Source organism: Nelumbo lutea, chromosome 8, assembly GCF_056320005.1.
Source record: "Nelumbo lutea isolate HS-2025 chromosome 8, American lotus-T2T, whole genome shotgun sequence".
NCBI lineage: Eukaryota > Viridiplantae > Streptophyta > Magnoliopsida > Proteales > Nelumbonaceae > Nelumbo > Nelumbo lutea.
Genome location: NC_142691.1, coordinates 22,463,884 through 22,483,682, shown reverse-complemented (window position 1 = coordinate 22,483,682; position 19,799 = coordinate 22,463,884). Strand labels below are relative to the sequence as shown.

The following is a 19,799-nucleotide window of genomic DNA, read 5'->3' as shown; positions in this document are numbered from 1 at the left end:
ATCCTGGTTTCTTTGAAAAGCTTAGTCAAGTTAGCCTAAGATATGTAAACAGTTTCCCATTGAATTCGATGGAAATCATAGTCAAACCAACCCAAGATAAAATATATCCAACACAACAACATGATAAAGGATTATACCAAACGAATGTTGCCATTTCTGATGACATCACCCAATAGGGGATGTGATGTCTTAGATCTTAGTCCATTTTGAAAAAGAGGGGGGGTTCAGTATTTAGGAGATACCGTCCACTCTTTCCCAGAATGAGTGAGAATTAAAAGAACGAGGCCTGTGGAAATGAAACAAACATGGCTTTGATCGTCAAGGATGATATAAACTCTTTCTTATTTGCATGAGGCCTTAATAAGATAGTTATTGTTGAAAGTGATGCTCTTAAAATAGTTAAACTTATGTTGGCAAACTCTTCAGAACACTCTATAGATCTATCGTTGAGGCTCCACACAGTGGTAGCTGATTGTAGAAGTATTCTTCTCAACAACTGTGATACCGCATTAATCATGTTCCAAGAAGAGTTAATGTTGTAGTTCACTCAGTGATGCATAGTAAATCAGACCAAATATAGTCTTAAATATTTGTTTAAGTGAGTGTATGTATTCGAGCTCAATTAAGCAATCAAATTAGAGAGGATGAATTGTGGGTTTGTTGACACCAAGGTGAGGGTTTAATATTAATATGACCTTAGCTCCTTAAAGAAATTACAGATTACAACCATGTACTTTGGGGGTAGTGACACTTAGCCCCTTGAACTTTCATTTGCGATAAAGATCTCTCTAAACAGTTTGCCCCTCCTTTTGTTAATTAAAGTGCCCTTTTGAGATTCATATGGACGAAAGGATGATCTTTTATAATGTCAAAAATGGGCAGGGCAAAACATGTTTTCTCTTTTGCCTACTTTGGGTGAGAAAAAATGTGAATAAAGGGTTTATGCAAATATGTAATAGAGAAAGGACAAAATGATCTCTTAAATTAAGAAAAAAAAAGGTAATTTGGGGATTTAGAAATGTTTAACAAGAACATAACAATCAAATGAGATTCTTTTCCTGAAGCTAATTGATGAAAAAAGGTTAATTTACTAAAATATGTCCTTTTGAGATTCATACGGGTGAAAGGATGATATTTTATAATGGCAAAAATGGGCAAGGAAAAACACGTTATCTCTTTTGCCCACTTTGGAAGAGAAAAACCATGAATTAAGGGTTTATGAAAATATGTATTGGAGAGGGGATAAAGTGGTCGCATAAATTAAGGAAAGGATAATTTGGGGATTTAGAAATGTTTAACAAGAACCTAACAGTCAGATGAGATTCTTCTTTGAAGAGAAAGGACAAAATTGTCCCATAAATTATGCATGGATTACTAAGGAATAGGGGTGAGCAAATGGGTACAAGAGAAAAAACATGAATAAAGGACAAAATTGTCCCATTTAGAAATGTTTAACAAACACGTTCAAGGGGTCTTTGTACACAAATGAAAGATCAAGGGGGGCTAATTAATTGCCACTACCATTCTAGTAAATGCATTATTTCGAGTTTATTATATGCGCAGTACCTCTATTCTCAACCTCCTAATTGAATTGACTCATCAAATCAACCTCATATTTAGGCAAATGGTAAAATACTTGTACCTCCCCTAACGTTTTTGACAAGTACTTAAACCTCCCCTCACCCTTAAACGTTACGTTGCAAAGACCTCCCTTGACTTTTGGTGTAAAATTTTCTGACCCATTCCGTTAACACATTGGAAACTTAACAGAAATATAAATCTATTGCTCTAAAATTTTTAAAATACCTAAATTACCCATGAATCATGCATAGGTCCATAAAATGCTTATACCTCCGCTGACATTTTTGTTAAGTATTTAAACCATAGTTTTTAAAACTGATCCGGAGACTGAGTCGGTCAAGGGTCCGATTATCGGGTCGAACGGTCAGCTGTTCTGATAATAAAAATTAAAAAATTTTAAAAAAATTAAAAAATAAAAAATGGTCAAAACTGTTCAAACAGTTAACTGTTTAAGTCAACGGTTTGCTGACCAAAGTCAACAGTTTTTAAAAAAATTCCGGTTTTGAGAAAAACCGAAACCAGTCACCTGATCGGTTCCTGATTTTTCTAGTCCAACCATTCGGCCCAGTCCGGTTTTGAAAACCATGATTTAAACCGCCTTCACCTTTAAAGGTTGGAAGAAAAACATTGCTATCATTTGAAACATTTTCATATCTATTCATTGTCTTAACCATCCTATTTCTCCTTATGCACTCAAAAAAGGGACACTCTGGGCTTGTACTCGACTTCCATTATCCTCTTGTTTGAAGGATTCAAATATATTGTTAGTTAGGTTACAACTCTTAGCACTAGAGGTGAAATCATGCTGACTCCAACATTTTTGAAGTATGGCCTTCACCCACTCCCAAGCAGGCAGACTTAAACTGTTCAACTGCAACATATTGATTCATTAAAATCTTGAATTGTATAATCCCTTGCTGCATCCCAAAAGGTGAGGGGAAGGTTTAGTACTTATCAGAAACGACGTTAGGGGAGGTATAAATACTTAATTTACTCAGGCATGATTCATGGGAAATTTGGGTAATTTTAAAAAAGATTAGAACATAGATTTATATTTTTGTTAAGTTTCTAACGCAAGGGGTTAATAAACAGATTTTACACCAAAGGTCATGGGAGGTCTTTGCAAAGTTTAAAGAAAGGTGAGGGGAGGTTTAACTATTTGTCAGAAACGTCACGGGAGGTATAGGTATTTTACCCTGAGGCAAATTCTGCTTTAAAGTAGATCACATGGAATTAATACTATTCAGTTGGCTGTTGTCGCTGATCAATTCGTGCTATTTATTTCATTTGTCTACTTAATTATCAAAGCTAAATGAAATTATTTTATATAGTTGTCAATTGGGTAAACTGAACCAAGGAACCAGGTCCTAGTCATCCCATAGGAGATAGTAGCCATGGCGATTATGTTCCTCCCTTTAGTTGATTCTGGATTAGGGTTCCATGTTTTATTAGCCTTTCTTTGTCTCTTCTTCTTGACATGGTACCTCAAACAGAAGAACCCTGTCATATTGAATTTGCCGCTCTTGGGCTCACTTCTGATCCTCGCAAGAAACATTCACAGGTTGAATTGCCGCTCAAGGGTTGACTATCTGGTGCCTTGCCATCCTCAGAACGTAGTGAAAACAAATGCTTCCAACTTTGTCAGAGGCGACAGTTTCAGGGAGATATTCGACATCCTAGGTGACGACATATTATGTGCAGATTCTGACTCATGGATTGAGCAGAGGAAGACCGCACATATGTGCTTCAAATCAATGGAGTTCCGCAAATGGGTCAATGAAACCAGCCTCAAGGAAGTTGGAGACTATCTTCTTCCTTTGTTGACGCAGGCTGCCAGGAGAGGATGCACTGTTGATTTGCAGGATGTGTTTCTGAGGTTTACCTTCAACACTACCATGAATACTGTGTTTGGTTGAGATCTCAAGTATCTTACTTCTGAGTCACCTAACACAGTAGCCCAAGGAATTGACGAGGCACAAGAGGCTCTAACGTACAGGGTCCTGATGCCCACGTTGATTTGGAAGTTGCATGGTTGAACGTTAGGGCAGAGAAGAAGCTAGCAAAAGCAAGGGAGATTGCAGACCGCTTCATAGCAAAGTGCATTTCAGTTGTAAGAGAGGACTTCCTTAGAGGAGTGGAAAAATATAGTCTGTTAACTACTTACATGAAATTATCCAAGACTGGTGACTAGTTCCTCAGAGATACAACCTCGAACGTTTTGGTTGCTGGACGAGAAACTACAGCTTCAGTCATAACCTGGTTCATCTGGCTGACTTCAAGAAATCCTCGTGTGGAAGAGAAGATCATAGAAGAATTAAGGCAAAGTTTAATCTTTTCTGTAACAAATGAATCAGCCTCAGGGATGGCATATCTCTCAAATTTCCAAACTTTTCTGTGGCAAATCACTTAACAAACTACAGGGACATCTTTCCCCCTCCCCTCTCTCTCTCTCTGGTCCTGCCATATGGCTTAGTGAGTTTTTGTAGAACACTAATCAAATTAGCTAGAATTTTATTCCATTGCATATTGCACAATCTTGCTTTTGCTGGAAATATAAGATAAAAACCAGTTGGCACTCTCATTGCAGGTGCCTTTTATTAAAGGAAAAATAAAAATCTCTTATGATCTTTATTTTTTTGGGGGAATGTGTATTTCTTTGAGAGAGAGAGAGATGCACGTATTACAGTAGATCTTCTTCAGATTTTTATTTGCTTGGATGTCATCTGTGGAGTGTGGGTGAAATTGTATGATGACCATGTGCAGATGTCCTAATTATAATTAATTTACAGTTCTAGGGTTACCCAGGTAGCAGAATGTGTTTGAAAAGATATTGATCGATCTAGGCCTTGTTGTGCTCTAGAGCCCTAAAATGAAGGCTTAATTAAAGACACCTGTTGGCTCCGCATTATTCCTTGCTTTAATTGGACTCGCTTAAACTGAAGCAGCTCAACAGAAATGTTCATCTTACTTGTTACTCTTTTTGAATCAAACATCATTTGACTGGACTAATTAAGATGGGGGCATGCATGATAGACTGGGAACAGTCAACGAAAATAATGAAGCAACTCGAATTTCATCCTGCCTGTATTATAAATAGAGGGATCAAAAGGGATAAAAAATTGGCTGAGTTTTTGCCTTGTGATCAACTGGATGAACAGAAAAGGTCATTTCCCTAGGTCTAAATAAAATATTTACAGAATCAAATTCATTAAAAATGTTCTTAAGACTGCGTTTAGAAATGATATGTTCTTAAGACTGCGTTTAGAAATGATGTAAATAAATAAATGTGAATGCAAATATGTACAGTGTAAAACAGTTCATATAAATTGTAAAATTGTTTTAGTTTTTGTAATAATAAATTTATCTTTTTATCAAACAGACTTTTTAGCTATAATGGATGCAAATATGAATTCCAATAAAGCATATGCCTTTTATTTTTTTATCAAAAGCCCACTTGAATGCAAATTTACTTTTTTTTTATTGATATACTTTTACATCTTATTATAATTGTAAATATGCATTGAAAAATGTATTTTCTGTCATTTGTCAATACATAAATATAATATTGTTAGACACAAACAGAAATGAATTAGAATGCAAATTTTCCATGAACCAGGATTTACACTCCATTTGCATTGTTTCCAAACACAGCCTAATTTATTCAAGGTAGTTTTACAGACGCCAGTCAAAAAATTGCATACGAAAATGGTAAGGTTGGTCCATCCATACTCTTTTGCAAATAATAGACTTTGCAGAATCGCTACACATTCAGCTTCCATTGGGCTGCAAACATTACCAACTTTGTTGCCCAAGTCCAATAGAAAATGGAAATTATTATCCATATGATTGATATTGAGAATGCCTCTATCACAAATTATGTGAATAGAATTTCCTCCATGTTCATTGGAATTCTCATGCAATTGGTTACAAGACAGGGGCGCCTCGGCAAATTTCCATCTTGTTAGCAATTCTTTGTCTTGTTTAAAATTTAGGGTAAACTAGGAAGACCCTTTACCATGGGGCCATGGGGTCAGTGACAAATACTCCCTAGAGTTTCATGTGCAGCAAAGAGTCCCTGAACTTTTACTTTTGTGATAAATAACCCCCAATTATTGAGTCAAACGAAGGAATGTGTTAAATTATCAAAATGTCCACATAATCTTTCTTAGTTTCTTTTTTCTCACCATTTTCTCTTAAACCTTAAGGTTTAGTTTGGAAGAAGTACAAATACAAGTGTGTACAGTACAAATACATACAAAAAAAAAAATAATTTTGCACTCTACATATTTGTATTTGTACTCCTTTCAAACTGAGCCTAATTGACAAAAATTAGCTCTCTTTTTTAAATGAAACCATCTAAAATAATAATAATAATAATCATTTCACTAGCATATAAAAAAAGTTGCTTTTTTAATTCCAAATTCATTTCACTGACATGAATGTCTCTCCTCATCTTAAAGTATAAAAATTACTCACTTTCAAACAAAACCCTAAATATATATATAGGAAGAAACCTCTACTATTTCATTTGAATATTGGATCCATCTAAAAATTTGCAAGATCTATTGGAGCAACTGAGAGGACTTCAATATTATATTTAGAAAACTAATCAGATCATAAATCATTCAAATAAGTAGAGAAAGGGTAGTTTTGAGATTTAATAAAATTTAAAGAGTTGAATGTGAATCTTAGTTATAGTTAATTGACAAAATTCTAACAGAGGGGGTATTGTTGCCAAGTGACGCAATGTTGATATTTAGCATGCAATGCTGAAAAGTTGATTCTCTATGCCAAGAAATGGTATTGAATTCAAGTTGGCAATTATTTATTGATTTTAACCATTGTTAAATCATTTTCATTGCTGCTGCGTTATTGTTTATTAAACGGAGTAAGCGAAACCTCATGACTCATTTTTTTTTTTATGTTTCAGGTTATTTCATTTTTCGTGCCATGGACTCATTCTTCATTTTAGAAAGAATGAATCCCATGATAAGAGTTTTGTAAATAAAGCTCAGTTTGGAAAGAGTACAAATATAAAACCTTGTATTTTGTATTATTTTACATATATTTATAAAATACAAATTTGTATTTATAATTCCAAACTGAGCCTAAGCACTCTCATGTTATTTATTAGGTTAAAGACTTAAACCGTGTTTGAAGTTTTTCCTAAATACTGAAACCTTTTCTTTTTTTTTTTTTTTTTTCAAACCGAACAAAAACCTCTCTTCTGAAATGCAATTACAGTTATGTCTAATGGATTGAAAAAGCCTCATGTTAGTGTTGCAACTAGTTATCACTGGTGGAGCTCCGGACATTTATCTAATACCGGTCGTATCTTACTGTTGCAAACATTTTGATTTTCTTCTTTTTCTTTTCTCTTTCTCTTTATTTACAATTTTATAGCCCGACTATTGTTTTTTCAGTTTACCATTGCAAGTTGTTCTCTTACCATTGCAAAGTCTAAAGGGATCATAGAGTTCTGTCATGATCGTTAGTCACATTATGTGGTTCCCTTGAACTATTATATTGTTTTTTTAGAGATTCCAATGATATTTTTCTATTTGGTGGCTAGAGCAACCCGGTTTGATGTGATGGGTTGGAGGATGAATAGTTTGCAGATTACAATCAATCAAAGATTGGTCGTAGAGCTTGGTTAGGGGAATAAAGATAATGGACGAAGTCTCATGGGAGGTGTTTGTGTATTAGACCATGACCTTGTTCATGATATAAGTCTTTTGTGGCTAAATGGTGTTTGCCTTCTCCTTTGGTGAATATGGATAAGAATGGCAATTTTCTCTATTTATCAAATCCCTGTGGGGATCTATCTCTAATGGAACGGGAATGAAAATGATTTTTCCTTGTAAGGATGGGGATGGGGAAATTTTCATCCTTGTTGTTAGGGATTGGGCATGGATGGGGAGATTCCCACCCCGTAAGTACTTTAATCCCTACCTCATTGGATCCCCGCTAACATATATATATTTATATGTATGTATACGTCTATGCATGTATGTATGTATGTATATTAATATTTTTATGATCGAATGTATTTGAATATATTTTAATGCGATTGTAAAAATTTTAATTTTTTAAATAAAATTAAAAACAAAAACAAAATAGTTGACATTATAAAAAATCACACAGAGAGTGGAGATCACCATAGGAACGGGGATGAGAATAACTTTGTCCTCGCTGGAGGGGACATGGAAGACCATGTCTTAGACAATCCTCTTCTTGGTTGGATTACGAGGTGTGATTATGATTTTATTTGGTGGTGCCTATAAGAACAGAGTTGGTTGTGCAACATCCATTGTGCATGGTATCCATCAGACCTTTCTCAAAGCTCAGGTTCGACCTTTAGCGGTGATGAATATTGAAACCTCATAAACTGTTGCATTAAATTTGGCAATTATGTGTGCTCGATTTTTGTCAAACAAGCTTCTCATTTTGGGTGACAATATCTCTGTTATAAACCTTTTGAAGCACAGACATATTGTAAGCTCATGGTGTGAATCAGTTCAATCATAGAGGATGCCTGTCTCATGACTCTCTTGTTTACAAATTTATCATTTTATTTTGTTAAAAGTGATAGGGCAAAAGACTTGAGCATACCTTGAGTTTTGATAAATTGATTTCCACGTACCTTGAATTTTTCAAATGGACTTAAAAGATACCTTGTTTTGAGAAGACGTTTCCTACTATTTCATTGACCTCTTTTAATATTCTAAAACTCCCATTTTACCCTTTGAAAGAATATGACTTCTTAAAGAATACACCTTCTTTCTTGCCCTGTTTCTGCAATGGCAACATTCAAGGATCTCGCTCTCTCTTCTACAACTGCATACTAGTTATCTATGATCTTGCTGAATTTCTGACAGCAGAAGAGATGGTGACATGGATTACGTTCCCAATCTCCACCTTAGCATTGACAGCTCCCATTTCTTTGTTCGAAGCCTATCTATACATTCACATTTGTACAGATTTTAGTGAGAAAGGGTTATCCTGTTTCACTTTGAAAAGCTTAGTCAAGCTAGCGTAAGATATTTAAGCAGTTTCCCACTGAACCATATGGAAAACTTAGCCAAGCCAACCCAAGATGAATACATATATCCAACACAACATGATAAAGGATTATACCAATCCCAATATCAAAGTTGATTTAATTAAAAAATTGGAAAAGTACGAACAAACCTAATGCAGATTTCTGATTCCCACTGCAAAGCTGTAAACATTCAGAACGTCCAAAAACTACACTCTATGCACCCATACCCACCCGTGAATTGGCATCAATTCTGACCCTGGGGTTATCGTCATTCTCCCTTAAAAATTCATATGCCCAGCTTAGTTTGGACTCATATACTGCTTTTTAGCTCAAGATTGTGATAAGCTTGAGATGATGAGTCATTGAGTTTAGGATTGACTTGTCTAGTATTTGCCAAGCTTCTATTACTTTGGCTCCTTTAACTGAACTTTTCTTGCTAGGCCCACTGAGTTGAAAAAATCTTCATTTGATTACTTTACAGATTTTCAAATGAAAGAATCTTAAGGAATGGGGTAAGTGTGCTGATGAATTGTTGACAACAATTTCCTTGTCAAGGATTATATCCTATCCCATTTGTTGGATATAGTTACCTCTCTTTGAAAATTTCACTAACAATGAAGGATAAGAAGGTCTTTCAGTTGATTGTTGTCAAATCTACCAATCACAAGGTATATTGAAGTTTATTTTAAAAACTCAAGGCATATTTAAATCAATTTATGAAAACTCAATGTATATTTAAGTCTTTTACCCAAAGGGGTAAAAATATTTTAGCTCATATATAGGCTACAACTTATTGTTCGTTATATGTATAAGAAAAGGCCATGGGCAGAAAGCAAAAAAACTTGGAAGGTACAGTATTTTATTCCTAGGCAGAAACTCAGAAAGCAAAGGCCATGGACAGCCTATCTCAATAAAACATTGGAATGATTCAAGCAAACAACCAACACCTAAAATAGAGATTCTCTATTTGAGTAGTTCAAGAATATAGAACATTGAGTGCACAAAGTGGCCGATCAGGATATTCTCTATTTGGGTATGGACGTTTTGGGCAGTGAAGAAGTACCGCAATATCAATTCTTGTTCCTTTGGCATTACCCCAAGTCGAAGCTCTCTGCATTCATTCAAGTCTTTTCTAAGGAAGCATGTTTCATCTAATGAAGTCAAACACAATTAATGAACTAAAGAAGCATAAAAGGGGCAACATTAGATTTTTAAAAATTTCACCCTCACATAATATTATGTCCAAACGGATGTTGCCGAATTTCTACTAGAGGGGAGGTCTTAGATCTTAGTTCATTTTGGAAAAGATGGGAGGTTTCAGTATTTAGGAGAAAACTCGAGGGGAGGTTTTAGTCTTTTACCCTATTTATTATCATCCATTCTTTCCCAGAATGAGTGAGAATTAAAAGAATGGGGCCTGTGGGAATGAACCAAACATGGCTCTTTGGTCGTCAAGGATTATATCAACTCTTACTTATTTGCATGAGGCCTTAATAATATCCCACATGTGAAGTGGAGTTGACAGAATCTTAGCTTTCTTTAATTTGAAGGCCTCTCCTTTGTGAGGCATATGCAATTTTCTCTAGTTATTGTTGAAAGTGATGATGCTCTTAAAATAGTTAAGCTTATGTCGGCAAACTCTTCAGAAGGCTCTACAAATCTACTGTCGAGACTCCACACAGCGGTAGCTGATTGTAGAAGTATTCTTCACTAATGTTACAGAACTAGTTCACTCAGTGATGCATACTAAACCAGAGCAAATATAGCCTTCAATGTTTGTTTAAGTGTGTGTATCCCTGTTCAATTAAGCAATCAAATTAGAGACGATGAATTGTGGATATGTTGGCATCAAGGTGGGGAATTAATATTAATATAACCTTAGCTCCTTGAAGAAATTACAGATTACAACTACTTTGGGCGTAATGATACTTAGGCCCTTGAACTTTCATTTACGATAAACACATGGGCTTCGCCAAATCCAAATGTGGATAAATTAGTCTATGTATAGGATCTTAAGATTGAGGGTGGTAGAAGTTGGAATGAGAGGGTTATAAGGTATCATTTCATCCCGATGGTTGCTTAGAAAATTCTTAGCATCAACCTACCTCTCCATGACTGGTCAGATCGGCTGGTTTTGGACCCCAAATCAAAATGGTAAATTTAATGTTAAATGGGCCTACCATGTAGCAAAAACTGTTGCTTCTCCCATCATTCAGAACAAAACAATATAAATACAATTGGTAAGCCTCTGTAGTCTGCAATTTGGTCCCTCCAGGTAAACCCAAAGATAAAGTGTTTCTTATGGAAATGTTGTCACAATGGGGTAGCAGTAGCTTAAAATCTTTATAGAAGACAGGTCTTTACAGATCCTGTGTGCAAAATCTGTGGCCAAGGCAATGAATCTCTAATGCATGCTTTATTTTTTTGTGATCGTGCAAGATACGTGTGGTTTGGCAGTGGTATTGGATTAAGAGTTGATTCTTTAAATCATTCACTGGGGTTCAAAGAATGGTTCAGAGATAGGATATCCAAGTGTTCTGAATTGAATGTTAAATCATCTTCTTTGTTGCCTTTGTCTGTAGACTTCTCTGGAATATCTGGATTGCTCGTAATCATGCTGTTTTCAGAGATATTTCACCTAATCCATCCTCTGTTATAAACAGGCCTTTGCAGGAATTGGAGTTCCTGTTGGAGATGACGAAGCTGAAACAAAATCAGCTCCTTTCTAGCACCCCAACTATCAAAAGCACCTTGTGGAGAGCACCAGATCAGCATTGGTTAAAGATTAATGTGGATGGGTCTTTTTCAAAAAATTCTAGTTCTGCAGGTTTTGGTTTTGTTGTCGGACACAAATGGTGGATATTTGGCTCTTTCTTTTGAAAGCTGTAATGTGTCCTCAGCTGTACAAGCTGAAGCCCAGGCTGTTCTAGAAGCCTTGTCTTTTGTGTGCAATTTAAGAATTTTAGAAATGCCAAAATTATCCTTAAAAAATACATTGTTCGTCATCTTCTTTTTCAAGAAAATAAAACAAAATCCAAAAGGCTCGCCGCTAGATGCAGCATATCTTCATCCAGTCTTCTCCTGCTTCTTTCTTACAACGTTCTTATAGCAGATGACAACGATTAAATCTCCAACTTCTGTAGTGATGTGAGACGTTGCAACTCGACTGGAATGGACATAATAAAGTAGCAAAAGCAGATCCACAAGGTTTGAAGTGCCGTTAAATTTTCCAGACCACTGAGGAGTGACTCAAAAGGTGAAGACCTTTATTTTGTTATTTGATGGTAATGATATTGGAAAACCACCTACCTCACCTTCTAACTCCAACTCCTCAAGCTGTTGTAGAAGACATGGCGATGGCGAAAATGGCGTCCAAGTCAACTGAGGACAGTTCTTGATGTACAGTGTTCTTAGTGCTTCAGCATAGAAAAACAGAGGGGGCAGCTCTTTTAACTTGGGGGCATTTGTCAAGCCGCAACTAAGTCGTGGCATCAAAGCAATGGAAGTCGTGGCATCAGGTCCCATCTCCATCTCTCTCTCTGTATTTCTTTCTCTTGGGGCTCTTTTCATCACTGCTACTGATGTTGGGTGAAGAGACGAGCTTTGCGATGAATGTTGGCTCGTTGTCTCCGAGAATGAGGACGACAACCCTGTAATCGGTGTCGGGCGGTGGGCTGGTGGGCTTGTCGTTTTCTCCTCAGTTTCATCTCCATTCCGTCGGCCAACACCGCCGCTGCTGCATCGGCTGCCTTCCTCCACTGCTCTGTCAACTTCTTCTGGTGTTTCTAAATCACAACGGAGATGTACCTACTGATCCACATGTTCCACTTCCCGCTTCAGCTCTGATAGTGTTCCCAGTCCTCTGCCGTGTTAAAGTTGTTCAACTATGCTAGACAGGTGGTGGTCAAAGCAGATGAAGGTAGCCGAAAGTGGTCAGGTCATCTGGTGTTTCTTCAGAGCGGATTCCTCCTCCATAACTAGAAAAGAAGCAGACTTCACCGCTGCCTCCTTCACCTTCTTTTTCAAGAGCTCGTTCTCTTCCCGAACCATGTCCAATTGCTTCTCCTTCTCTGTCAACTTCTCTTTAAGCAAGTTGATCTCGTCAATCATCACAGTTGAGTTATTCAATGCTGGTTTCCTCATTGGATTCGTGGGTTTCCCCTGGAGGAGGAGAAGAGGTATGGTAGTGGAGAATTCCATCCCCCGAATTCGGTGGAAGCAGATGCAGGCGGAGTTGCACTTGCAGGTCTCATCTCCATCTCTCTCTGTATTTCTCTTCTCTTGGGTACAGGCAGATGAGTTTCACGGTCTCAGTCTTATAGAGGAGGAGTTTAACGGTGGCATAGCGGCCACATTAGGGCGGTGTAGGAGACGATGAACAATGGCAGTGAACTTTGTGTAACGGTGAGTCAAAATAAAAATTCGAATATTAAATTATCGCATTTTAAAGTTCGAATATTAAATTGGCACTTGAGGCCTAAAGTACAGGTATCTATCTGGAAATTTCCAATTATTATTATTATTATTATTATTATTATTATTATTATCCTACATTTCTTATTTTTCTTATTTATCATTTTAAATCGCTTGCTTGTGTTGTTGTTCATTGATCTTAATAGCATACACCCACATCATGATTTTCTTTTCCTGGAATACAAGGGAAGCCAATGCCTCTAGAACCATTTTTCACTTGCAAAATATATGTAAGACCAAACCTACTATTTCTGTGTGAAACCCAGCTTACTCGAAACCAAAAGTCAGAATTTCAAAAACTCTTCACTTTCCGAACCTGCTATTTCTTGTACCTGGCATCTACTCCTATTTTATGGATTCCCATAAAAAACAAATAATAATAAAAAATCGAAGGAAGATTTCTTGGACTTCACTTACCAATCTCTTAGCTCAAATCCGTAAACCTTGGTTACTTCTAGGGGACATGAATGACATTTACCCCACTCAAGACCGAAAAATTTTCAGAAATTCCATTCCAAAAGTCTCCAAACATATGAATAATTTCATCACCCGATTTCAACTAGCAAACTTCAACTATGTTGGGCCACCTTTTACATAGGCCAATGGCCAATCAGAACCCATAAAGATTTTAGAATAACTAGATGGAGGTTTGGCCACCTCAAGCTGGCGGATACAACTTTTCCCTGACTCCACGCTATACCACCTACCTATTATATCATTACATCATGGTCCCATCAAACTAAACACTCAACCATCCACCCCACAATCTAAATCTCAATTTCATTTTCTCCCTTTCTGGACTGACCATCCATCTCGCAGACAAGTCATTGAGAGTGCATGGGCCATACAAATCCAAGAATATCCTTGGTACAAAGTCACTACAAATGGCATATGGTCATATCCAAGATCATCAACTCAGGGCTCTAACATGAAATATCCTCCCTCCAAATGGCATATGATTCATTAACAGTTATGGAGGTTAAAGGATGGTGACAGAAACACCAAATTCTTTCACCAATTAGCAAGACAAAGAAATACCAAAACCTTAAATATCTAGGTTAAGGACTCTAAGGGTCAATGAACCTCAAGAAAAAGTGAAGTATCGAAAGCTATCTCTAATATCATTTGGCAGACAGAGGTGAGAGAGAAATTATTAATCCAAATGGGTTATCTTCCATCTCTTTCCCCCAGTTACAACCTACATAAGTAGAGTTCTTGATAGCACTAATGACTAAAGGGGAGCTTCTCCAAGTAGTGGAACAGATGAATCCACACAAAGCTCCAAGACTAGATGGCTTCATTGCCTACTTCTACCGACATTATTGGAACATTATAAATGCAGGAATCCTTGAATTGGTCAAGAGCTTCTTTCACTTCGAGTAGTTCCCCAAGGAAATAAATAATAAAAAGTTGGTATTTGTGCCTAAACGTAGCATACCAATGAATGCACACAACTATAGGCCTATCAGACTATATAATGTGTTGTACAAAATTGGCAACCCATACTACAAGAGGTCATCTCCTCCTACCAGTCTGGTTTCCTAAAAACCTGGCAGATAACGAATAATATTCTTCTAGTGAAGGAAATTACCATCACATGAGGTTGCAATCAAAAGGGAGATGTCATGTTGCCATCAAACTCGACATGTACAAGGCCTTCGATAGAATGGGTTGGAGATTCCTAAGAGAAGCAATGGCAAAAATGAACTTTCCATCAAAATGGATTTATCCTCACATTCGTTATCAAATTTGGAGGTGAAGCTCACCACTTTCATCTCTCTCAGTAGGGAACTGAGGTAGAGAGACCCTTTGTCACCATATCTTTTTATATTAGGCATGGAAGTACTCACCCAATTACTCCAAGCAGAAGTAGCTGTAAACACACTTAAAAGAATTAAAATCTTAGGCATGGACCCAATAAGATTACCTGCTTACTCTTTGTTGATGTTTTGGATTCTTTTCTGTCAAGACTGACATGTCACAACCAAAGTCTTCAACCAAGTTTTAGGAAAATTTGAAAACTTATCCGGTAAGAGGATAAACTTTGGCAAGTCATCAATCATGTTCACTAGAAATGTACGTAGACATCACTAGAAATTCATCTCAAGCGTGAATTTATAAACCACTTTCAGGCTCTAAATACCTAGGAATCAGAGCCGTTGACATTTCCCATCAAGAAATTCTAGATAATTTAAGTGGTCGGGTTACTACATGGAAATCAAAATTCCTCTCCTAAACTGGCAGATTAATTCTAGCCAAATCAACATTGCAATATACTCCCGTATACTCCACGCATACAAAAATATTGTCAATCAAAACTCATAATGCAATCGACAATATTGTAAGAGAACTTTGGTGGTATAATGGGAAAATGGCTCGAAACACACCATAGCTTGTGCAAAGCTATGTATGCCGAAGAGCTTGGGCGGCCTTGGACTTCATCGAAGCTCACAAATAAACAAGGCACTCAGTGGTAGACCTACTAAATAGTGACAGGTCTTGGAACCTTTAATTGTTGAACCAGCATTTTGACCCAGCCCAACTCCACCATACACAAAACATGCGACCCAACCCAGAATTCGACTTTGGACAAATTAATCTAGAAGAAAAACACCCAAGGGTCAACTAACAATTTCCTCGATTTATCAGGAGCTAGTAACAAAAAATCCAACCCCATCAAGTACCCATTTCAATTGGAAGCATTTGTGGAAAGCAAAAATTTTACCAAGATTCCAATTATTTGTTTGGAAGCTCCTGTGGAATGGAATACTCACAAAAGATAAATGCTCCTTGTGGCTGGAATTTGACCATCTGTTCTTGTGCACATATTCCCAGGCAGTCTGGTGTCGTGGGCAAGTGGACAAATGGGCCTTAATCCAAATAAGATGAAGCATCAATAAGCAATACAAGAATATGATCCTTATAGGATGATTAAATTCTCTTAGAATCATCAACGATAAAGAAATTTGTATCTACCTATTTGGTAAAGGTTGTAATCTACTTTATCTAATCTAGAGAGCAAGTAACAAGCTAATATTTGAAAGCACACTATCACACTATCAAAAGTCAACGTACAAATAGAGTGCTTGCTACAATCAAGGTTTAAAGTTTCAACATGTATGGGCCCGTATTAGTTGATATGTATCATTCCGGGGTTTTTTTGATACGTTTATATGGTGGGTATATCAAGGTTCTGACTGGTTTAGGAGTTAGAGGAGTTTTAAACCGACCCCCCTAAACCGATTTTGAAAAAATATAAAAAAATAAAATAAAAAAAATAGTATCAATATCGCCCAATATACCCCTACCGACGTATCAGACATATAAATATTTTGAACCTTAACTACAGCAATGCTTCATTTGGCTTACAAGCACTACTTCAGACTTAACCCAGGTACCATCCTCCAATAGTATGCACATTGACGGTTCATTTAACTTTGTATCAGGTCACGTAGGAAGGGCATTTATTATCGAACTCTCCACAAAGGAAACCATTGCCGAAGGACAATGTTGCTAGGCAGCATCAAACTATGATGCCGAAATAAGAGCTCTCTTGGCAGGACTAGAAGCAACCAAAGATTATCCTTGCAAAGTATTACTATATACAGTGATTCTGATGATAGATTTCTTATCTGACAGTCACAAGACTAACGTGTGGGTGGAGCAACTTCACTAGCATCATCTAAAGAACATTTTGCGATCTTTTGAATCTACTTTTGTGCATGTAAATAGGAAAAAGGCCAAATGGCCATAAGATATAACTATGCTACTGCCTATACTGTACAGTTTTCTATTAAATAATGAAGGTTGCTTCTTCCTTCTTTTGCAAAATGAATAAATAAATAAATAAAAGCATGACAGCTCTTGGAATTAATTTCCCAATCAAGCACCGTGTTGCGCGATACAACTAAAGCCAAGACTTCCATTGATTTAGTATTTTGAAATTCTTGGCCGCAAGTCAAAGATAAATCTTAGTGACAACCCTAGAATGACACTAGACGATGTGAGCAAAGAAATTGAATTGAGGTCCATTTCGGTTGCAGTCAGAATCACAATGATCTATAGTCTGTTTGGTTTATACGGGAATCAAAATCAGAATTGAAATTAATTGGAATAGAATCTAATTTCCAAGGGAGAGGGAGGGAATGATCATTCACTCAAATGGGGGACATTCTACCAGGAATGAAAATGGTATTTTGATTCCGTCTAAACAAATGATTGGACCATTCCAATTCCAATTCCAATTCCAGACCCCTATTCCCACGAACCAAACATGTCCTTAGGCATGTTAGTTTTAATTATTCTACAATCAAGGCTTGATGTTCAAATCTTTTGTGACCTTTTCCTAACAATTTATTCCAATAATGTATTCTTTGTGTTTGATTTTATCAACATACTTCAATTCTAACTCTAGTTTTGTAAGCCATGTTGAAGTTAAGTGATCACTCAAAATCTAACATTGCAATACATCTCAGACTATCATTCTTGTTGGGAAAGTGAGAGTGGGAAGTCGACAATGATCTCTTTGTTGCAGATATTTCTATAATCCAGGCCACATTACACTAGATGGAAATGAAACTCAAAAGCTATAACTGAAGTGATTGAGATAGCAGATGGCTTGGGTTGACACAAGTCGAGCCAAAACTGCATATTGAAAAGAAAGAAATGCAGCATAGATCAAGATTTTAGCAACAATGGAGATGGCAAACTCACAAGTTCATTACAGCACCACTATTAGAGTGGTGTTATCAACTATTGTGGAGAGTGGCTAAACATTGGTCATTGGTGGAAATAGACAGGAATTGGGTTGTAAATAAAGAGTTATTTTTTATAGAACAATGAAGTGGGAGCAAGCTCAGTCCAGAAGGAACTTTTGTTGGACAAGAGGTTGAAGAAAAGGGTGTTTTTGGGATTTTAAAATGTTTAAAGGTGCATAGGAAATCACATGCTCAAAATAATTAATGAAATGCTAACAACTGGAATTTGAGTGTATATTTTCCTACTTTTAGGTTTTAAAATGTTAGACAGAAATGAACCTACCCGCCCCCCCAATTTCCCCTTACACATCATGTAGAGGAACAAATGAATGTGGAACCTTAATACAGATGATAATTTAAAGAAAGATTGTTGAGGTTGTTGGCGGTTATCACCACATGCATTATGTTTTAATGATAACAAGCTCATTTTGATGAACTAACTTTCTATTGGTCCAATAGGGTTTGATTGATTAATAACATGAAAATACACCTACACATATATCTTGAAAATAGTTTTTTAAATCTCACACTAAAACTAATTTTTAACTTGTTTCTCTTTTTTAAAGCCTTATCTCTCATTTTAAGTAGGAGTTTGTCTACACTCCTTAGATAAGAAGAGAGTATGGAGGCTTGCTACCATGTAATGCATGTGCACGCATGTGTGCAGCGCAATGAGACGCACTTTGCTTGCATTTCGTGCCACCAGTGTGGTTCATGTAAGGCGGCATTGTTTTTTTGTGCCAAGGTTAAATCACACCAAAGGGTACAATTAAGATTGAATCATGACCATTGATGTTTTGAGAAAAATCCAGTGATTATGATTTGATCGGGTTCAATCAAGAGGCATTATTCAAAATTTAACAAACATTAACCATTAACTAAATTTGAACAATTATAAAGTTTGAAATTGTAACTGTACAAAGAGCCTTTTTGAACCAGCACCTTTTTCTTTAAGATTAATCTCCAGGAATTATATAAGGAGCATAAATCAAGCAAATGAACACACAAATTTTCAAAAAAATCACTCTTGTCTCTCTCAATCTGAACTGCTTCTATCTCACATAATGTTTTTCCGAAGATTCTTCAACTTTACTGGTTACAGATTGTCACCTAAGGCTTTATTGTATTCTAAGAGTAGATTTATCTGTAATCCAACAACAAATTCAATAAAATTGAGTGGGGGCAAATAACGTTCTAAAGACAAAATGCCTTTAAATATGCCTCAAGACTTCTCCTCCAAGCTTTTGTGACCTCAATTCTCAACACTTGCAATTTAGCCTTGTTGCTTGAATTAATCTAGTTATTCTCATGTTGATGGTGTGCAAGAAAATGAAAAGTCAATCATCTCAAAGCTTCGAGTAAGGCTGTACTTTTAGAGGAAATCTTTCCAAATGCAAGTAACGAGCTTAGAGACATAGCCGACTTGATGCGGTGGATGAATTACCAAAAGAAATTTTAAAAATTTGTGTAGTTAAAGAGATATAAGAATTATGAGCCTAAGTGGCTCAAAACCCCATTTGAACCTGGCCTAATTGGAAGATACTTGATGTATCTAAAGTTCTATGGTAGGAGATATCTCGTCAGGCACCAAACAAGATATAGCGTTAGAGACATCCCCTGAAACTCAGGAGACATACCTTGGGAAGTGTTAGAAGGCACTTTTATGGCACTGGGGATATCCCTTGGAAGGTGCCTAAAATGCTAGTAACTCTAGGGACATCCCTTGCAACTCAGGAGACATCTCCTACGTGATTATGCAATCAGCTAACCATTTTAAATGGTATTAAATGCACATTTAATTCTCCTCACATGTTTTGAACAAAAAGTGAGAGAATTTAATGCCATGACTATGTTCAAACTAAGCTATAAACTCTCAACCAAAACATAAAACAGAGCTTGAACTGTTAGATCCAAAAATAGAAAAATAAGAGAAAAAAAAAACAAAG

The 19,799-nt window shown here is 36.5% G+C and overlaps 1 protein-coding gene across 1 annotated transcript; it reads left to right on the top strand.

Annotated features, from left to right (window-relative positions):
- Positions 1–2,975: 2,975 nt before the first annotated feature.
- LOC148843319 (alkane hydroxylase MAH1-like) lies at positions 2,976–11,503 on the top strand. The gene is made up of 2 exons (XM_088959397.1): positions 2,976–3,457; positions 11,206–11,503. Exons 1-2 carry the CDS (start codon positions 2,976–2,978, stop codon positions 11,501–11,503), a joined length of 780 nt encoding a protein of 259 aa, XP_088815523.1.
- Positions 11,504–19,799: the final 8,296 nt, after the last annotated feature.

Bases quoted from the DNA above. Each gene is read 5' to 3' on its own strand.
- LOC148843319 (XM_088959397.1), top strand. From the start codon at position 2,976: ATGGCGATTATGTTCCTCCCTTTAGTTGATTCTGGATTAGGGTTCCAT. The intron at 3,458-11,205 runs GTTTACCTTCAA...CTTTGTCTGTAG, and splicing joins TTGCAGGATGTGTTTCTGAG to ACTTCTCTGGAATATCTGGA.